The 16,874-nt window shown below is 45.8% G+C and overlaps 1 protein-coding gene across 1 annotated transcript in view; it reads right to left on the bottom strand.

Annotated features, from left to right (window-relative positions):
- The window catches only part of LEXM (lymphocyte expansion molecule), a 23,303-nt gene that overhangs the window by 3,594 nt on the left and 2,835 nt on the right, over window positions 1-16,874 (bottom strand). Inside the window, exons 3-8 of the mRNA XM_007945951.2 lie at window positions 16,405-16,492; window positions 15,398-15,562; window positions 15,058-15,180; window positions 6,553-6,690; window positions 6,254-6,397; window positions 3,211-3,369 (exon numbers count right to left, since the gene is read on the bottom strand). Of these exons, the coding sequence (XP_007944142.2) occupies window positions 3,211-3,369; window positions 6,254-6,397; window positions 6,553-6,690; window positions 15,058-15,180; window positions 15,398-15,562; window positions 16,405-16,492 (817 nt within the window). The remainder of the gene's footprint in view (window positions 1-3,210; window positions 3,370-6,253; window positions 6,398-6,552; window positions 6,691-15,057; window positions 15,181-15,397; window positions 15,563-16,404; window positions 16,493-16,874) is intronic.

Raw genomic sequence — 16,874 nt, 5'->3', positions numbered from 1 at the left:
CTGCCTCAGAAACCCAAGGAGGGGTAGCTATGAGTTGGGTCCGACTCAACAGCACATAACAACAACAACTTTACCAAGCATAACGTCCTTCTCCAGGGACTGATCCCTCCTGATCACATGTCCAAAGCATGTGAAACAAAGGCTTGCCATCCTCGCTTCCAAGGTACATTCTGGCTATACTTCTTCCAAGACAGATTTGAACAAATTCTTCTAGTAGTCTATGGAATTTTCTTTGCAAACACCACAATTCAAAGGCATCAATTCTTCTTTGGTCTTCCTTATTCATTATCCAGTTTTGGCATGTATATGAAGCAACTGAAAATACCATAGCTTGGGCAGGAGTACCTTAGTCTTCAAAATGATATCTTCGCTCCTCAACACCATAAAGAGGTCTTTTGCAGCAGATTTGCCCAATGAAATGTATCGTTTGATTTCTTGATAGCTGCTTCTATGGGCACTGATTGTGGATGCAAGTAAAATTAAATCTTTGACAACTTCAACCTTTTCTCCATTTATCATGATGTTGCTTAATGGTCCAATTGTGAGGATTTTTGTTTTCTTTATATTGAGGTGTAATCCATATTGAAAGCTGTAGTCTTTGATCTTCATCAGTAAGTACATCAAGTCTTCTTCACTTTGAGTAAGCAAGGTTGTGTCATCTGAGCCTTCCTCCAATCCTAATGTTGTGTTCTTCTTCATATAGTCCAGCTTCTCCCATTATTCACTCATAATACAGATTGAATAAGTATGGTGAAAGGCTATAACCCTGACGCACACCTTTCCTGATTTTAAACCACGCAGTATCCCCTTGTTCTTTTCAAAAGACTGCCTCTATAGATGTATAGGTTCCACATGAGCACAATGAAGTGTTCTGGAATTCCCATTCTTCACAATGTTATCCATAATTTGTTATGGTCCACACAGTTAAATGCCTTTGCACAGTCAATAAAACTGTGGTAAACATCTTCCTGGTATTCTCGGCTTTCAGACAAGATTCATCTGATAACAACAATGATATCCCTTGTTCCACATCCTCTTCTGAATTTCTGGCAGTTCCCTGTTGATATACTGCTGCAAACAGGTTTTGGTTTGTTTTTTTTTTTTTTTTTATTTATCTTCAGAAAAGTTTTACTTGCATATGATATTAATGATAATGTTTGATGATTTTTATGTTCTGTTGGATCACCTTTTTTGGGGAATGGGCATGAATATGGATTTCTTCCTGTCAGTTGGCCAGGTAGCTGTCTTCCAAATTTCTTGGCATAGACAAGTGAGTGCCTCCAGTGCTGCATCCCTTTGTTGAAATATATCAGTTGGTGTTCTGTCAATTCCTGAAGCCTTGCTTTTTGCCAATGCCTTCAGTGCAACTTGGACTTCTTCCTTCAGTACCATTGGTTCTTGGCTATATGCTACCTCCTGAAATGGCTGAACATCAATCAATTCTTTTTTGGTACCGTGACTTTGTGTATTCCATCCGTCTTTTTTGATGCTTCCTGAGTGATTCAATATTTTGCCCATAGGATCCTTCAGTACTGCAACTGGAGGCTTGCATTTTTTTCTTCAGTTATTTCTAGCTTGGTTTTCTATCTCCAGCTCTTTGCACATTTCCTTATAATACTTTACTCCATCTTCTCAACTTGCCCTTTGAGATCTTCTGTTCAGCTCTTTTGTGTTATCATTTCTTCCTTTCACTTTAGCTACCTGCCCTCTGTTCAATAGCAAGTTTCAGAGTCTCTTCTGACATCCGTTTTGGTCTTATCTTTCCTTCCTGTCTTTTTATTGACCTTTTGCTTTCTTCATGTATGATGTCCTTGATGTCATACCACAACGCATCTGATATTCAGTTATTAGTGCTCAATGTATCAAATCTATTCTTCAGATTGTCTTTAAACTAAGGTGATATCTAAACTCAACAGCATACTTTGGCTTTTTTCCAGCTTCAACTTGAACTTGCATATGAGCAATTGATGGTGTGTTCTGCATTTGGCCCCTGGCCTTGTTCTGACTGATGGTACAAAGTTTCTCCTTCATCTCTTTCTACAAATGTAGTCAATTAGATTCCTGCATATTCCATCTGGTGAAGTCAATGTATATAGTTGCCATTTATGTTGTTGAAAGAAGGTATTTACAATAAATAAGTTATTGGTCCTGCAAAATTCTATTGTGAGATCTCCAGCATCATTTCTATCACCAGAGCCATATTTCCCAACTGCTGATACTTCTTTATTTCCAACTTTAGCATTCCAATCACCAGTAATTATCAATGCATCTTGATTGCCTGTTTGATCAATTTCAGACTGCAGAAATTGGTGAAAATCTTCAATTCCTTCATCTTCAGCATTAGTGGTTGATGGGTAAATTTGAATAATAGATGTATTAAATGGTCTTCTTTATGGATATTATCCTATCACTGACAGCACTGTTCAAGACAGATCTTGAAATGTTCTTTTTGATGATCAATGCAACATCTATCAGAGTAGACCCCTTATTTATACTATGCTCTGCCCTAGTTAGGAGCTCTGGTGGTATAGTGCCTAAGGCACTTGACTTCTAACCAGAAGACTTGACAGTTCAAACACACCAGCCACTCCTCAGAAGGAAGGTTGGGTGTTCTACTTCCATAGTGACCCCAAGGAGAGGTCACTATGAGTTGGATTTGATCAATGGCAGTAAGTTTTTTTTTTTTTTTTGGTTCTGCCTTATTTATCCTCTTTGCCCTTTCTCCAGAGAGCTGGGAGTTGAGATGAGGAGGAGTGGAGATCAACACTGGCTGAACATTTCCTGGGTACCAGGAACTAAGCTGTAGGCTTTAACTGCATAAGACCAATTGCCATCAAGTTGATTCCAACTCATGGCATCCCCATGTGTGTCAGAGTAGAACTGAGCTCCATAAAGTTTCAATGGCTGACTTTTTGGAAGTAGATCACTAGGTCTTTCTTCCAAGGTCCCAATTACCTTGTGAAGTGGGTATCATTATCCTCATAGACAGACAGGTAAACTGAGGCTTGCAGAGTGAGAGAGACTCACTCAAAGTGACTGCTAAGAGCAAGACCAGGATTGAAACCAGCTAGGTCTGATTCCCAAGACTGGGCTTTTCCCCTAAAGTAGCCCACCCCACCCCCCACAGACACACACATACACACAGAGACACCCACATGCAGAAGAGCCACCTTCCAAGAGAGGAAGGCAAGTCACAGGGGGAACACTGACCAATTTTTTGGGGGACTTGCTAGAGGTGGCACTGTAACTCTTCTCTGAAGTTTTCAGGCTGTGGGAAAGTTTTGAAAACACCCCATGTTTCTTCTTGTGACGTGAGTTCAGTTCTTCCACGAAGCTCTTGAAACTCATCAGCTCCCTGGGTTTTTGTTTCTGAGAAAAAGAGAGAGAGAGAGAATTCTACTAGGCCAGGAAAATCAAGAGCCCACTTTCTTGACCACACTGGCAACCAAAGAAAAGCAAGTACAAATAGCACTGAGAACAGCACTGAGGTAGAACTGACTACCCTGCCCACGCTGGAATCCCAAGGCCAGGCTGTGTGTGGGGTAGGGTGGGGCAGCCAGTCTCAAGACTCACTGACCTGGACAGGTACACACAGACTATCTCCCACCCATCAGCTGGGGTTAGTCTGACATAAAGTCAGTCCACACCCTACAACCCAGCTTACATTTATCCATTAGTTCTTTCATTTTTTTAAATTATGATTTGGGTGAAAGTTTGCAAAACAATTTAGTTTTCCATTCAACAGTCCGTACATACTCTGTTTTGTGAAATTCCCTGCAGTCCCACAATGCAACAGCACTTTTCCCACCTCCACCCATGCCCACCACTTCCCTTCATCCTTCCTTCCCATTCGCCCATCTTCCTGGCTCTATCTCTGGGCAAATGCTGCCCTCTTGATCTCATAAGGTTGATTGTTATAACGAGACTTCCTGGTGTCACTGTTCATCTTTTAGGCCTGTCTTTCGTTTGGCTGAAAGTTGAGGCATTGGGGTTGAGTTCTGTTCCCAGTTTGAAGTATGTCTAAGGGCCATAATCTCAGAGCTTCCACCAGTCTTCATCAGACCAGTTAGCCTGGTCTTTTTTTTTGCGATTTTGAGCGGTTTTTCCACATTTTTCTCCCATTCTATCCACAACCTCCTATTGTGATCCTTTTCAGAGCGGTCAGCAGTGGTAACTGGGCATTATCTAACTTTTCTGGTCTCAGGGTCACGGAGGCAGAGGCCCACATGGTCCATTAATCCTTCAGACGAATTGTTCCCTGTGCCTTTGATTTTCTTCACTCTTCTTTGCTCCAACCAGAAACAGACCAATAGTTGCACCTTAGATGGCTGTTCACAAGCTTTTAAGACTTCAGTAGCTACTTACCAAAGTAGGATATAAAACATTATCCTTGTGGACTATGTTATGCCCATTGAGTCTAGTGTCCAAGACTGTGGTCCTGAGCCCCAACACCCAATGACTCATTCCCTCAAGGTGTTTGATTATGACTACGAAGTTGCCATAACTTTGTACCCTGTATGCTTCACTATATTCATGGATATATTTGCAGCACTTATAAATACATAGGTAGAGATATCTTCTGTCAAACTTATATTCATTAGTTCTTTTTCATTCATTTAACTGACACTTACTGAATCGGGCACTGGCCAATCAGAATGGGCATTAACCGTAGCACCTGAGAAGGATACCTGAAGCCCTGCTGTGCTGGGCAGAACCCCTTTAGCAGCTAGTCATGATTGACTCCTTTAGTAGCTGGTCATGGGGATGTCTGGGAGGTCCCAAGGGAGGGCCCAGGTTGGCAGCCTCGGTACAGTGGCTATTTACCACCTAGCTCAAAAGTATTTCAACTTTTAACCACCACCATCCTCTCACCAACTGCCCTGGTGCCCTTTACCATAACACTCATCACCTATTAACACTCTGTTTTGGTTACCTCTCAAGAAAAAAAAAGAAAAAAAGAAACCAAACTCACTGCCATTGAGTTGATTCTGACTCATAGCAACTCCCATTGGGTTTCCAAAGTGGTAAATCTTTACAGAAGTAGATTGCCCTATCTTCCTTCTGCAGAGCTGTTAGTGAGTTTGAACAATCAACCTTCTGGTTAGTAGTCAAATGCCTTAGACACTACAGCACCAGAGCTCCTTCAGTTACCTCTAGTGCCACTCTAGCAGAAAATACCACAAATGGGTAGATGGCTTTAACTAACAGGAATTTATTCTCTTACAGTTTTGGAAGCTAGAAGTCTGAGTTTAAAGTGCCAAAACTCTAGGGACTGGGTGAAGGCCCCTGGACCTTGGGCTTCAGCTCTGCCTCTTGCTCCCGGCCCACTGGAACTGGAGGCATATTTTCACTCAGGCAGATGCTGGCTGTTGAGGCTAACAAACCTAAGGCTGACAAAATAGCATACTCCCAAGATTACCAAACAATCTGGCAGGCCACTAGTTTAATTAAGTCCAGATACAGTTCCAAGATCGGCAGAAACATGGCAGGCTACTGACTAAAGACTCGGCTATGTGCAGAATCCAAGCATGCCAAAACGCTGGAGAGACCCTTCTCAAAGCTGCTCCTTATATACGGGAAGCAGACCATATCCCTAAGGCAGCTACTCAGCTGCTCCAGTAGATTCACCATGGAGTTGATAACCAGTCTCATCATATGGAATAACTACATCCAGCTGCCCAGGCACTCAAAACCAGGCCCAACCAAGTTGACACATTCTATCATTTTCTTTTTTAATCTGTTCAATGATTATTGTGTTTCTTTTCCCATCAGAATGCAAGTTCCACAAGGGTTGGTTCCCCAGCACCTAGACTATTAACTGGTCTAATTGTACCTACTGAGTGAACACAAAGCCCATTCCCTCAAGTTGATTCCAACCATGGAGACCCCATGAGTTTTCAAATTTGTGACCTTTTAAAGGTAGATCAACAGGTCTTTCTTCCAAGGCACCTCAGGGTGGGTTCAAACTGCCAACTTTTAGGTTATTAGTCAAGTGCTTAACCTTTTGCGCCACCTATGGACTCTGAGTGAATGCATAGTGGAGACCAAAGAAAACCCCAAGTAATTAGACAAATACACAAGAGCAAATACTGGCTCTCCCCCTAACCAACTGTGTGGCCTACCTCTGTTTCCCTATTGAGGGGCAAATCAGTAAATACCAACTGCTCTGAGCATCTAATGGTGAGGCTTGTCATCCTGCTGGGGAATGACCACCCACCCCCAGCCTACCCATTGTATCCCACAAGGTACACACCTGCACAGAGTAATGTCCATAAGGCTGGGGCTTGGTTCGGTCACCAGTAAAAATGTCATAAGGGCCACGGGTACCAACTCTTCGTTCCAGGTACGTCTCGATGCCACTTTTGAAGACATATGTCCCTGGTCCCAGGCCACTTCCCTAGAGCAGAACAGAGCAGAGATGATAATCCCCACAGGAGAGCTGCTGAAGTGAGTTCACTGCTGTCTCAGGGTCTTGGTTTCTATCCACCTTGGGCATCTCCCTCTGGGACAGTACAGGAAGGTGAGCAAGGCATGGCTACGTGAGGGGGATACCTGATGAGCCAAGGGGGGTGGCTTGTTGGTCATCCTACACATGAGGCCCTCAGAATGGGACCGGTTCCATGCATTCTCCTCCATCTTTGTGTATGGGTTGCCCTTCTCTCCATAATTTCCAGGGCCTGGATAGTAGTTCTGAAAGAGAGTGAGGGAGACATAAAGGCCATTAGTTCCACTTCTTGAGTCAAGTGCAACTGAGGAAGAGATACCTGGAATCCTCACCCCTGGGAGGGGAGCAGGACTTTCAGGGTCTCTCCATGCTAACTATTTCCCAACACACAGCATTGTTGGCTGTGAGCCTCTACCACTGCCCAGACCTTCATTTCCAAATGCAGACTATTCACCAAGGCCACATGGCCTGTCCAACTTACCTCCTACTGCTCCCTTCCTCTGGCCTACACTTCAGCCAAAGTGGACCCCTCACTGTCCCCAAACACATGCCATTCTGCCCAACCTCCTTGCTTTTGCTTGCTTATGCAGTTACTGCCACTCAGAATGCCCTTCCAGCCTTTTTTTTCCCCCCTGCCTTGGAAAACTTTCATAATCCTGCAAAGTCAGCTCAAAGATGGCTTCCTTTCCCTATAACCTCAAATAATTGGTTGCTTCTATCTGGGCAATTCCACCTTTTACACCCTGCATCATAGTCCTGCATTTGCACAAATGGCTTTGTCACTATGCTGCAGATAGTGCTGTGGTCTGAAAAGATCTGGAGTGCTGGGTTCTAATCTTGACTCTGCTGTTTCTGAGCTAGTGACTTTGGGTATATCACTTAATATTTCTGAGTCTTATGCTCCACATTTGTAACAATTGGGAATTGCCATACTTTCCTCTAGAGTAATTAGGATGAAGTTAAATAATGTCCTCAAAGCCCCTGCATAGTGCCTGGCATATAGTGGCCACAGATACATAAGTCAGATAGGGCTGACTGTCCAGGGGCAGGGGCAGAAGGAGGTAGGAGAGGTTGAGAATTGTGACTGGAATCACCATTTGGGGCCTCAGTTGCCAGGGTCAGAAGTATGGTCGTGTATATATACAGGAAGGAGAGCCATTGGGCAATGTGGGTGAATGAGTAGGGATCCTTGGGAAGGGACCTAACCTACTGCTGTCCTGCACCTTTTAACCACACGAGGGAGCTGCTGCTCCACAGATGTCTCAGCCCTGCCCATCTGGTCAATGGAATTTGGCCCTGAGGGAGCAGCATAAAGAGCCCCACCTGGAACTCAGCAAGAGGCGGGTCAAGGGCTTCTAGAGAGGGCAGTCCACACAGGGTGGAAAGGGACTACGCATGGCCTTCTTCAGGGCTTTGGGGTCCCCAGGGGCATTTGAAGAAAAACTCTCAGGGAGAAACTGGGTTTCTACACTGTGTGTCAAGTACTTCACAGGCCTGAACTTTGGTCTCACCTGGTCAGGAAGTCAGGAAGTCAGCACCATCCACAATTAACAGCCAGTTGCCAAGTTGACTCCAACTCACGGCAACCTCATGTGCATCACAGTAGAACTGTGCTCTGCAGGGTTTGCAGTGGCTGATTTTTGGAAGTAGATCACCAGGACTCTCTTCTGAGTCACCTCTGGAGGACTTGAACTCCCAACCTTCTGATTAGCAGTCCAGCTGACTGCATTTCGCGTTAACTATTTGTACCACCCAGGGACTCCCAGTCAACAGATGGGGAAACTGATTCACAGATAGATAAACTGTGTGTCCCGAGTCCTACCTCTGCAAAGGGCCAGCACTAGGCTTCCACTCCAAAACTCATTGTCTTTCTGAGTGTCTCTTGTGTTTGTCAGATACTGGCAGGCACTGGGGTGAGAAAGCAACAAAGACCACCTGGCTCTGCCCTCAGCTTGAGCCATCCTGGGAGACATCAGGAATAAGGGTGATAGCAAAAGGTTAAGAGCAGCTGCAACTCATTGAGCCTGGTAAGCCCGGTGCCGGGAGCTTCGTCTGCATGATCTCATTTCTTCCTTAAAACCTTCAGGTTCAGAGCAGCTTAGTAGCACACTTGGGATGATGTGAAAGTCCACTATTAACTGTTATGCTGAGAGCTTTGGGAATACAAAAAACAAACCAAACTCACTGCTGTCGAGGCGATTCCATCTCATAGCAATCCATCTTTGGGTTTCTGAGGCTGTAGCTCTACGGCAGCAGATTGCCTAACCTTCCTTCCCAGGAGTGGCTGGTGGGTTTGAACCACCAGCCTTCTGGTTTGCAGTCAAATGCCTTAGGCATTACACCACCAGAGCTCCTGAATTTGGGAATTCAGGAAGTGATTAATTCTTGGGGGAGTGTGAGAATGGAGGAATTGTCATTTATAAGATTTTTTTATTTTAAGTTGGACTTTGAAGAATGAGAAGAACCCCAAAAGATGAGTGTAGGAAGGGCGGGAAGGTGCTCTAGCCAGAGGGAGCAAAGGCAAGGAGCGTGGAGCTGTGCCTGCAAAGGTGAGGAGAGAGGTGTGCTGGGAGGAGACAAAGGCTGGGCCGAGGTGTTGAGACCTGATTCTGAGGCATAAACATGCTTTGTGACAATGTGGTATAGAGACCAGAAAATGGGTGAGGCATCCAATTCACATCCAGGCCGGGTATTAGGTGCAATGGCCTGAGTAAGAGCTAGAAGATAGATGAAGGAGGTGAAAGCATAGCCCTCCTGTGTGACTGATGGATGTGGACGGGGTGGCAGGGAGAGAGAAAACAAGGTAGCCCTGGGTTTCTGCCTTTGGCCCCTGGACAGTGCCATTCTAGGGAAAGAGCAGGCCTCAGGGAGATTTTGAGGAGTGTGTGTATGTGTATTTGAGGTGTCTGAGCAATTCTAAAAGAAGCCCTGGTGGTGCAGTGGTTAAAGCACTCAGCAATTAACTGAAAGGTCAGCTGTTCAATCCCACTAGCCACTACCCAGAAAAAAGATGTGGCACTATGTTTCCGTAAAGATTTATAGCCTTGGAAACCCAATGGGACAGTTCTACTCTGTCCTATAGGACCACGATGAGTTGGAATCAACTCAATGGCAGTGGGTTTTTTTGGAGGATTTTTAGGGTGGGATTCTAGAGCCATGTGCAAGGAGACCTGGCTGGGTGAGAGTAGTGGGAACAGCAGAGGCGGGGAAAGAAGTGCCATGGAGAGAGACCAGCAGAGGAAATCCAAGGCTGTGGGGCCCAGGGGGTCAAGAATGCAGAGGGAAGAGAGGTGGGCAGCAGCACCCAGTGCCAGCTGGCGGTAGGAATCGGAAACCACAGGAGATGGCATTGCCTTTGCTGGGGGCTGCTGGGGAAGAGGCTGCAGTGGGGTGCAACAGCCCAGTCCTCCCTGGGGAAGGTTTCCTGGGACCTCCATGTGGGCTTCAGTGTTGGCACTGGGAAAGGCCCCATGGAGAGGTCAGTGCCCTCTGTGCAGGTGGCATTTGTAGACCTGCAGTGGGGTGAGGATGGGGGGACAGCCAGTCACCAGAGACCCAAGGAGGCCACTAGGTTCCCAGCCCAGGTCTCAGAATCTCCTTGGGCTTATTGTCTAGCCCTGAGTCCAGGAGAGAGGCCTAGCTGAGGTCACTGCAAGAGCAGGTGTGAGGGCCAAGGAGAAGAAGAGACTACAGAAGGAAGCCTTGGGAAAGCTCATGACCCAAGGCGTGCTTTTCTCAGTTGTCATCTTGTCTGAGACCTGGGCTGGGAACCTAGTGGCCTCCTCAGCTCAGTGTCCAGACCAGCCAGTCACCACTCACTCTTCTATGCGTTCAACAAACACTCCACACGCCCCAGGGCTGGGGGCTGGGGACACAGGAAGGAAACAGACAGCTTCAGACTTGTCCCAACAGCTTCTGCCATTAGATAGGCCAAGCTCTGACACTCAACCTTGTCCTCCACACACAGCCACGGAACAAAACCTGAGAACTAAGCAAGCCAAGCCTATGGGTAAAGTGTATGGATATTTGAATTCAAATCCGGCTTCTGCCACTCACTAGCTCTGTGACCATGGGTGTACTCCATGAAAACTGTACTCCAGTTTTCTCATCCGTACAGTGGAGATAATGATAGCACCTACTTTATGGGGTTGGGTTGTTTGTTTTTTCTTTTTTTTCATTGTGATTTGGGTGAAAATTTACAGAGCAAATTCATTTTCGTTATGTTTATGAGTCGTGTTATCATTTCCTTTGTTGCTGTTGTTTTCGTATATGCTGAATATTTGTGCTTGTCCTCTTTTTTATTGTGATGTGAAGGTTTATCATTTTTCTTTGAGGTTATCCTATGATTTATAATTTTCTCCCTGAGTTTAGAACAGTCCATTCTATCTTGCAACTCTCTTAACTTCCTCACCATTTAGAAGTTCTGTAATTACACAGTCTTTTCCCTCTTTTTGTTTGTAGTTGTCCTCACTTGCCAATTGATGTCTCTGGTTCCCTGTTTACAATCTTGTAAGCTCATTTTACTTTGGATATGTCCATAGCTGTGGTTTCTGGGTTATGTCATCTTGTGTATTAATGGTCAGCTGTTATTTGCTATTTTTGGTTCTCTGTTCAAAGGACTCCCTTTAGCATGTCTTGTAAGGCTGGTCTGGTTTTAACAAATTCCCTTAGTTTCTGCTTATCTGGAAATCTCCTAATTTCACCATCATATTTGAGGGACAATTTTGCCAGGTATATAATTCTTGGTTGAAAATTTTTTTCTTTCAGGGTTTATATATACCATCCCATTGTCTTCTCGCTTGCATGGTTTCTGCTGAGAAATCAGGGCTTATTCTTACTGGCTGTTCTTTGTAGGTAACTTTTTGTTTTTCCCGTGCTGCTTTCAGGATTCTGTCTTTGTCTTTGGTTTTGATGAGCTTGATGATGATGTGTCTTGGTGATTTTCTTTTGGGGTCTATTCTGTTTGGGGTTCGTTGGACTTCTTGAATGGATATATTCTCATCTTTCATCATTTCAGGGAAGTTCTCCTCCAGCAAATCTTGGACAATTTTCTCAGTGGTTTTGTTTTTCTCTTCCTGTTCTGGAATTCCAATGACACTTAGGTTATTCCTTTTGATGGTATCCCACATGAGCCTTAGGCTTTCTTCTTCTTCTTTTTTTTTTTTTCTGATTGATCCCTTTCCAAAGAAGTATTCATGTATTTATCTTCAATCTCATTAATTCTGTCTTCCATTGCATCAATTCTACTCCTTTGACCTTCTAAGGTGTTATCTATTTCTGACAATTTAGTATTAATCTTCTGGATTTCTGTCTGTAGAGTTAGAATCATTTCTAATTTTTCATTTATTTTGTCATTTTGTTCTTGTATTTTCTTCCAAAATTCTTCTAGGATTTTTTCTGTTTTCTCTTTGGTCTGTCTCTCAATCCTTTGAAGATACCTAAATATAATTCTTTTTAATTCCTTATCAGAGAGTTCCAATGCTTTTTCTTCCTCAGGGATGTGTTCTGGGTCTGTATCCTGCTCCCTTGTTTCTACCGCTTTATCCTGCTTCTTTATGTGGACTGTGGTGGTCTGTTGTCTCCAAAGCATCGTGGCGTTGTTGTATTTAGATCTCTGTTAACTTTTCAGTCTTGCAAGTCCAGAGTGTCCTTGGGGCTGCTGGAAAGCAGAATGTGTTCTTAAGCCCCAGGAACCTGCAAGAGTGCTATCTCTTTAAATATCCAAAATAGTCAAGCTGCTTTTAAACCTTCAAAATGGCGGTGCCCTCCGGACCAGCAAAAGTCCACAGCTCATCCCACCTTTCTGTTCACCTTATCCGTTTATTCCCCAGCCACCAGAGCAGTCCTCTGTGCAGTCCCTGGCTAACAGGGCTGATTTTTAGGTTAATTCTTAGGTCCTACCACCACTCAGGAATCTCCAAGCTGTCTGTGCCATCAGGATCACTCAGGATCACTGCCAGACTGCAGCTCCGTATGTCTCCTTTTTTGGTATTTTCACACAAATTTTTCTGCTAGTTGGGGTTTAGTCCACTTCTATATCCTTCCCTTCAAGGCTCAGGGGTCCAAGATTATCTTCTGTGTCTGTGTTAGTTGGTTTCCCTTTTCTTTGCTGAAGATGGTCTGTGCAGTCTTTCTGCCTAGTCTGCTATATTGCTGGAACTCTGATATTGATTCTTAATTCACAAATTCACTTTCCATACAGCAGTTCACATACACTTTGTCTCATGACATTGACCACAATTTACCACAATGCAACAGCTCCCCTCCCACTTCTTCCCCATAATTACCTCTTCCCTGTGTTCATCCCTCCATGCACTCCTGCCCCCTGAACTGTCTCCCTGTGCATAAGCAGCCCTTCTTTCCCCGTGATTGTTCTCTCCAAGGAGTGTATCTACCTCAGGTAAATGTTCAACTCATATGCCTGTCTTTTGTTTGGCTGGAAACCACAGGTGTGGGTATAATTCCAGACCTAAAGTACAGCTAGGGGCCATAGTCTCAGCAGTTCCGCTAGGCTCTATTGGACCAGCAAACCTTGTCCCCCCCACCCACTTTTTTTTCATGGGGTTGTTTTGAGCATTAAATAAATCAGTGCACACCAAAAGCTTGGAACAGTGTCTCGCAAGTGGTGAGTGCTGGGTGTCAGCTATTACTTTAGATCAAAGATAATGATTCATTTTTAAATGCCTCCAGGCATCCCCTCTCCCTCAATAGCACCTGCAAGTGCAGTCTTCATGATCCCTTGAATGGAAAAGGAAGTGATTTCCAGCCCCCTGATGGTTTCACAATGGCTGCACCAGCCTCTGATATGGCCATGAGATCTGGAGGAAAGGCTCTGGTTTCAGGGCTGGATATTCCTAAGATTGGATCCTAGTTCCTGCTTGCCAGCTGTGTACCCTGCAACAAATTGCTTACCCTCCACAGCCTCATCTGGAATAGTTGTAAAGAATTAAAATATTTCGGAGCACCTGGCACTTAGTAGGCATGCATGTATTTATTTAGTCCACAAATACTTTCTGAGTGTCTACTGTGTGCCAGGCACTGCAAGGCCCTGAGAATTCTGCAGTGACATGGGCCACCATCAGGAGCTGATGCCCAGTGGGGGAGAGCCACTAAGCATACATCCATAAGGAGGACTCCTGGGAAGGAGAGATGTCACCTAGTGGGGGGTCGGGAGGCTTCCTGGAAGAAGGGACCTTGGAGGTGGGAACTGAGAAATGAGAGGGAGTTCCCTAGAAGAAAGGGATGCTGGGAGAAAAGTACAAGCAACACCTGGGTCGAAAAAGTGTGGTGCATTTGAAGAGTAGGCAAAGGATAGTAGAGTGGAGGGCGCAGAGAGATGAGGACCAGAGGAGGTAAGTGGAGGCTGGGGAGGAGGAGGGCACTCCACAAACTGCAGTGCTCAGATGGGTGTGGGTGTGGCTCCTGCCATCTTCCTCATGACTTCACTGAGCTCAAATCTCAGTGTCCTCCTCTCCACATGAGATGGTCATGCCCACCCACATCACTGTCCATGCAGCCTTCCTGCCACCCCTACCTCTGACTATCATCATCTCCTGCCTGGACACCTATGGCAGCCCTCCAACCCTCACCTCTACAACCAGGGTATTCTTCCAAAAGCATAAATCCAGTGATCCCTGCCTTGGGGACAAGATCCTCTTGACCCAGCTACTCACTCCTCTGACCTCTCCATGGCTCTGGCCACTCTTCTCCAGCCACACTGGCCTCCTGCCTATTGGTCTAACCTTTGCTATTCCCACTGGCCTGAATGCAAAGCTCCAGTGATCACATCCTACAGATCTTTGTTCAAATGCCACCTCCTCCAAGAAGCTTTCCCTGACCATTCTCTGTGGATTGCATCTTCATTACTCTCTATTGCCCCCTTATCTTATTTCTCCTTATAAAAAAAAAAAAAAAAAAAACACTGCCATCAAGTCCATTCTGATTCATAGTGACCTTACAGACCCTACAAGATAGAGTAGAACTGCCCCATAGGCTGTAAATCTCTATGGAAATACACTGCCTCATCTTTCTCCAGTGGAGGTGGGTTCAGACTGCCAACTATTTGGTTAGCAGCCGAATGCTTTAACCACCAACCACCAGAGCTTCTTTTTCTCCTCACAGCACTGGCTATATATGTATGTGTTTCCTGGTATTCTTGTCTCTACCACAAGGACATCAGCTCCACAAGGGCAGAGAGACCTTGTCTTCATCACTGCTGGATTCCCAAGGGTCTAACAGTGCACGGCACTTTGTAGGTGCTCAATCATTACTTGCTGGATGAACAGGTAGAAGGATGGATATATAGATGGATGAATTTGTTGAGCACCTAATGTGCACTGAGCTCTGTGCTAGGGGCCCAGAGAGAAATCAGATCTGTTCCTGCCTTCAGGAAGCTCCCAATCTGGTTGGGGAGACAGATGTAGGAATATGTAACAACTAGTGGGCTCAAGGAAGAAGCACTGGAAAGTAGAGTGGGGAATGGGGACCCAGAGGATAGCCTAGTCAAGCCTAGAGAGGACAAGGACCTAAGAAAAGGCACCACCCAAGCCAAATGCCCAGAAGACAGAGTGGAGGCTGGTGAGGACTATTGCTCCATATGTGAGGACACCTACCCCGACGAGTCCCCGGAAGCGAACCTCCCCGGAGCTGAGCAACCCCCGGGTGCTGCCTGGCTTCTGCTGCAGCTGTTCCAAAAAGTCTTTAAAGTTGTAGGATCCGGGACCCAGCTTTTCCTTCTGCCCAAGAGAAGAGAGAGCAGAAGATAAAATTTTAAACTTGGGAAGGTCCATGCAGGAAGGAGCCCAGGGGATGATGGTGTTCCTTAACGGATGTATTCCTTACAGGTGATGTTCCTGGGACCTGGAGGACATTGAAGGCCACACTTCAAGAAGCTACTACTGGACTGGGCCCTGGCACCTGGAGTGGTAAGGGTCGTGGCCCCAGGGGCCTCACCTGCAGCTGTTTCTCTCTCATGATGGCCTGGTACTGGAAGTGGGGCATCTGGGTCAGCCGGGTGGCTTCTTGGGTCTTGGCCCAGCCAGTGCCCACCTCCCTGCTCAGCTTCTTCTTGCTGAAGCAGGTCTCCCTGGAGCTGTAAGTTCCAGGTCCTATGTGGGACTGAGTCAGAGAAATGTCAGAGACAAATCAGCCACACCCACCCAGTCCACCCACAGAGTAAGTTGTCCCTAGTCACCTCCCCAGCTAGGAGACAGGGGAACAAACAGTGCCCCACTCTGGTCTTCCCCCCAGCACTGGGCCTGGCACCAAGGAGTAAACCCAGCCATGACATCCTTCTCTCATCCCAGCAACTGCTAAACTTTGTCAAGCCTTTTATTATTTATATTCTCTCCTTTCATCTTTGCAGCAACCCTGGCCCCATTCATTACAGCTCAGAGGAACGTAGGAACTTGTTCAAGAGCCCCTAGCTAGTGAGTGGAAGAGCTAGGAATGGAACCCAGGTCTCTGTGGTCCCAAACTCGTGCTCTTTTCACTGTAACCCCATGTGTTACAGAATATAACTCCTCCATAGGGTTTTTGTGGCTATAATCTTTACAGAAGCAGACTGCCAGATCTTTCCTCCATGATGCTGCTATGTTGCTGTTGTTGTTATTGTTATGTGCCTTCGAGTCAGATCTGACTCATAGCAACCCCTCCTTGGGTTTCCAAGGTGGTATCACTGCAGAAGCAGATTGCCTAATCTTCCTTCTGAGGAGTGGCTGGTGGGTTTGAACTGCCAGCCTTTTGGTTAACAGTCAAGTGCCTTTGGCACTATATGCTACCAGAGCTCCAGGGATGCTGCTGTAGTTTTGCATTAATTAAGCACATCTGGGCCACACTCTGTGCTGTGGGCCATGGTCATACCCTTACAGAGCTCAGGGTTCCAGGGGTAGGTACACAGGTCACCCACCATGGTAGGGAGACCCACAAGGTCATTGGCTAGGCCACACACACAAACTCACCACTTCTGTGGAATAATGCCTGGAGTATGGGGCCTCTGTGAAAGTACTAAACTTCTTCTGATTGGGATAAACAGCAGAGACATCAAACCTAAAGAGGGACGGAGGGACAGAGACCCAGGGAGAGTCAATTGCTAACATATGTCCTCTGTCTTGGGCAGTTTTGGGGAGAGGGAGAGTTGGCTTTCCAGAAGAGGGGACTTTGGAGCTGGTCCATGAAAGATGAGCAAGAGTCCAGCAGCTCTGAATATTACCAGCTGCTTCCACCTCAGGGCCTTTGTCTCTGCTGATCCCACCTACCTATATATCCCCTACCTGTGCCCCCCCCACACAGTCTTTGCTCAAAATTCACTTTCTCAGTTCAATCACTACTCCTACCCCCCTCCAGCATTCACCAGCTCTTTCCCCAAACTTTATTTTCCTCCCTAGCCATTTTTCACTATCCAGCATTTCGTGGTTTCCTTTTTGTTTGT

Source organism: Orycteropus afer, unplaced genomic scaffold (assembly GCF_000298275.1).
Source record: "Orycteropus afer afer isolate SDZICR_OR568_19922 unplaced genomic scaffold, OryAfe1.0 scaffold00145, whole genome shotgun sequence".
Taxonomy (NCBI): domain Eukaryota; kingdom Metazoa; phylum Chordata; class Mammalia; order Tubulidentata; family Orycteropodidae; genus Orycteropus; species Orycteropus afer.
This window is presented reverse-complemented; position numbering and strand designations above follow the sequence as displayed.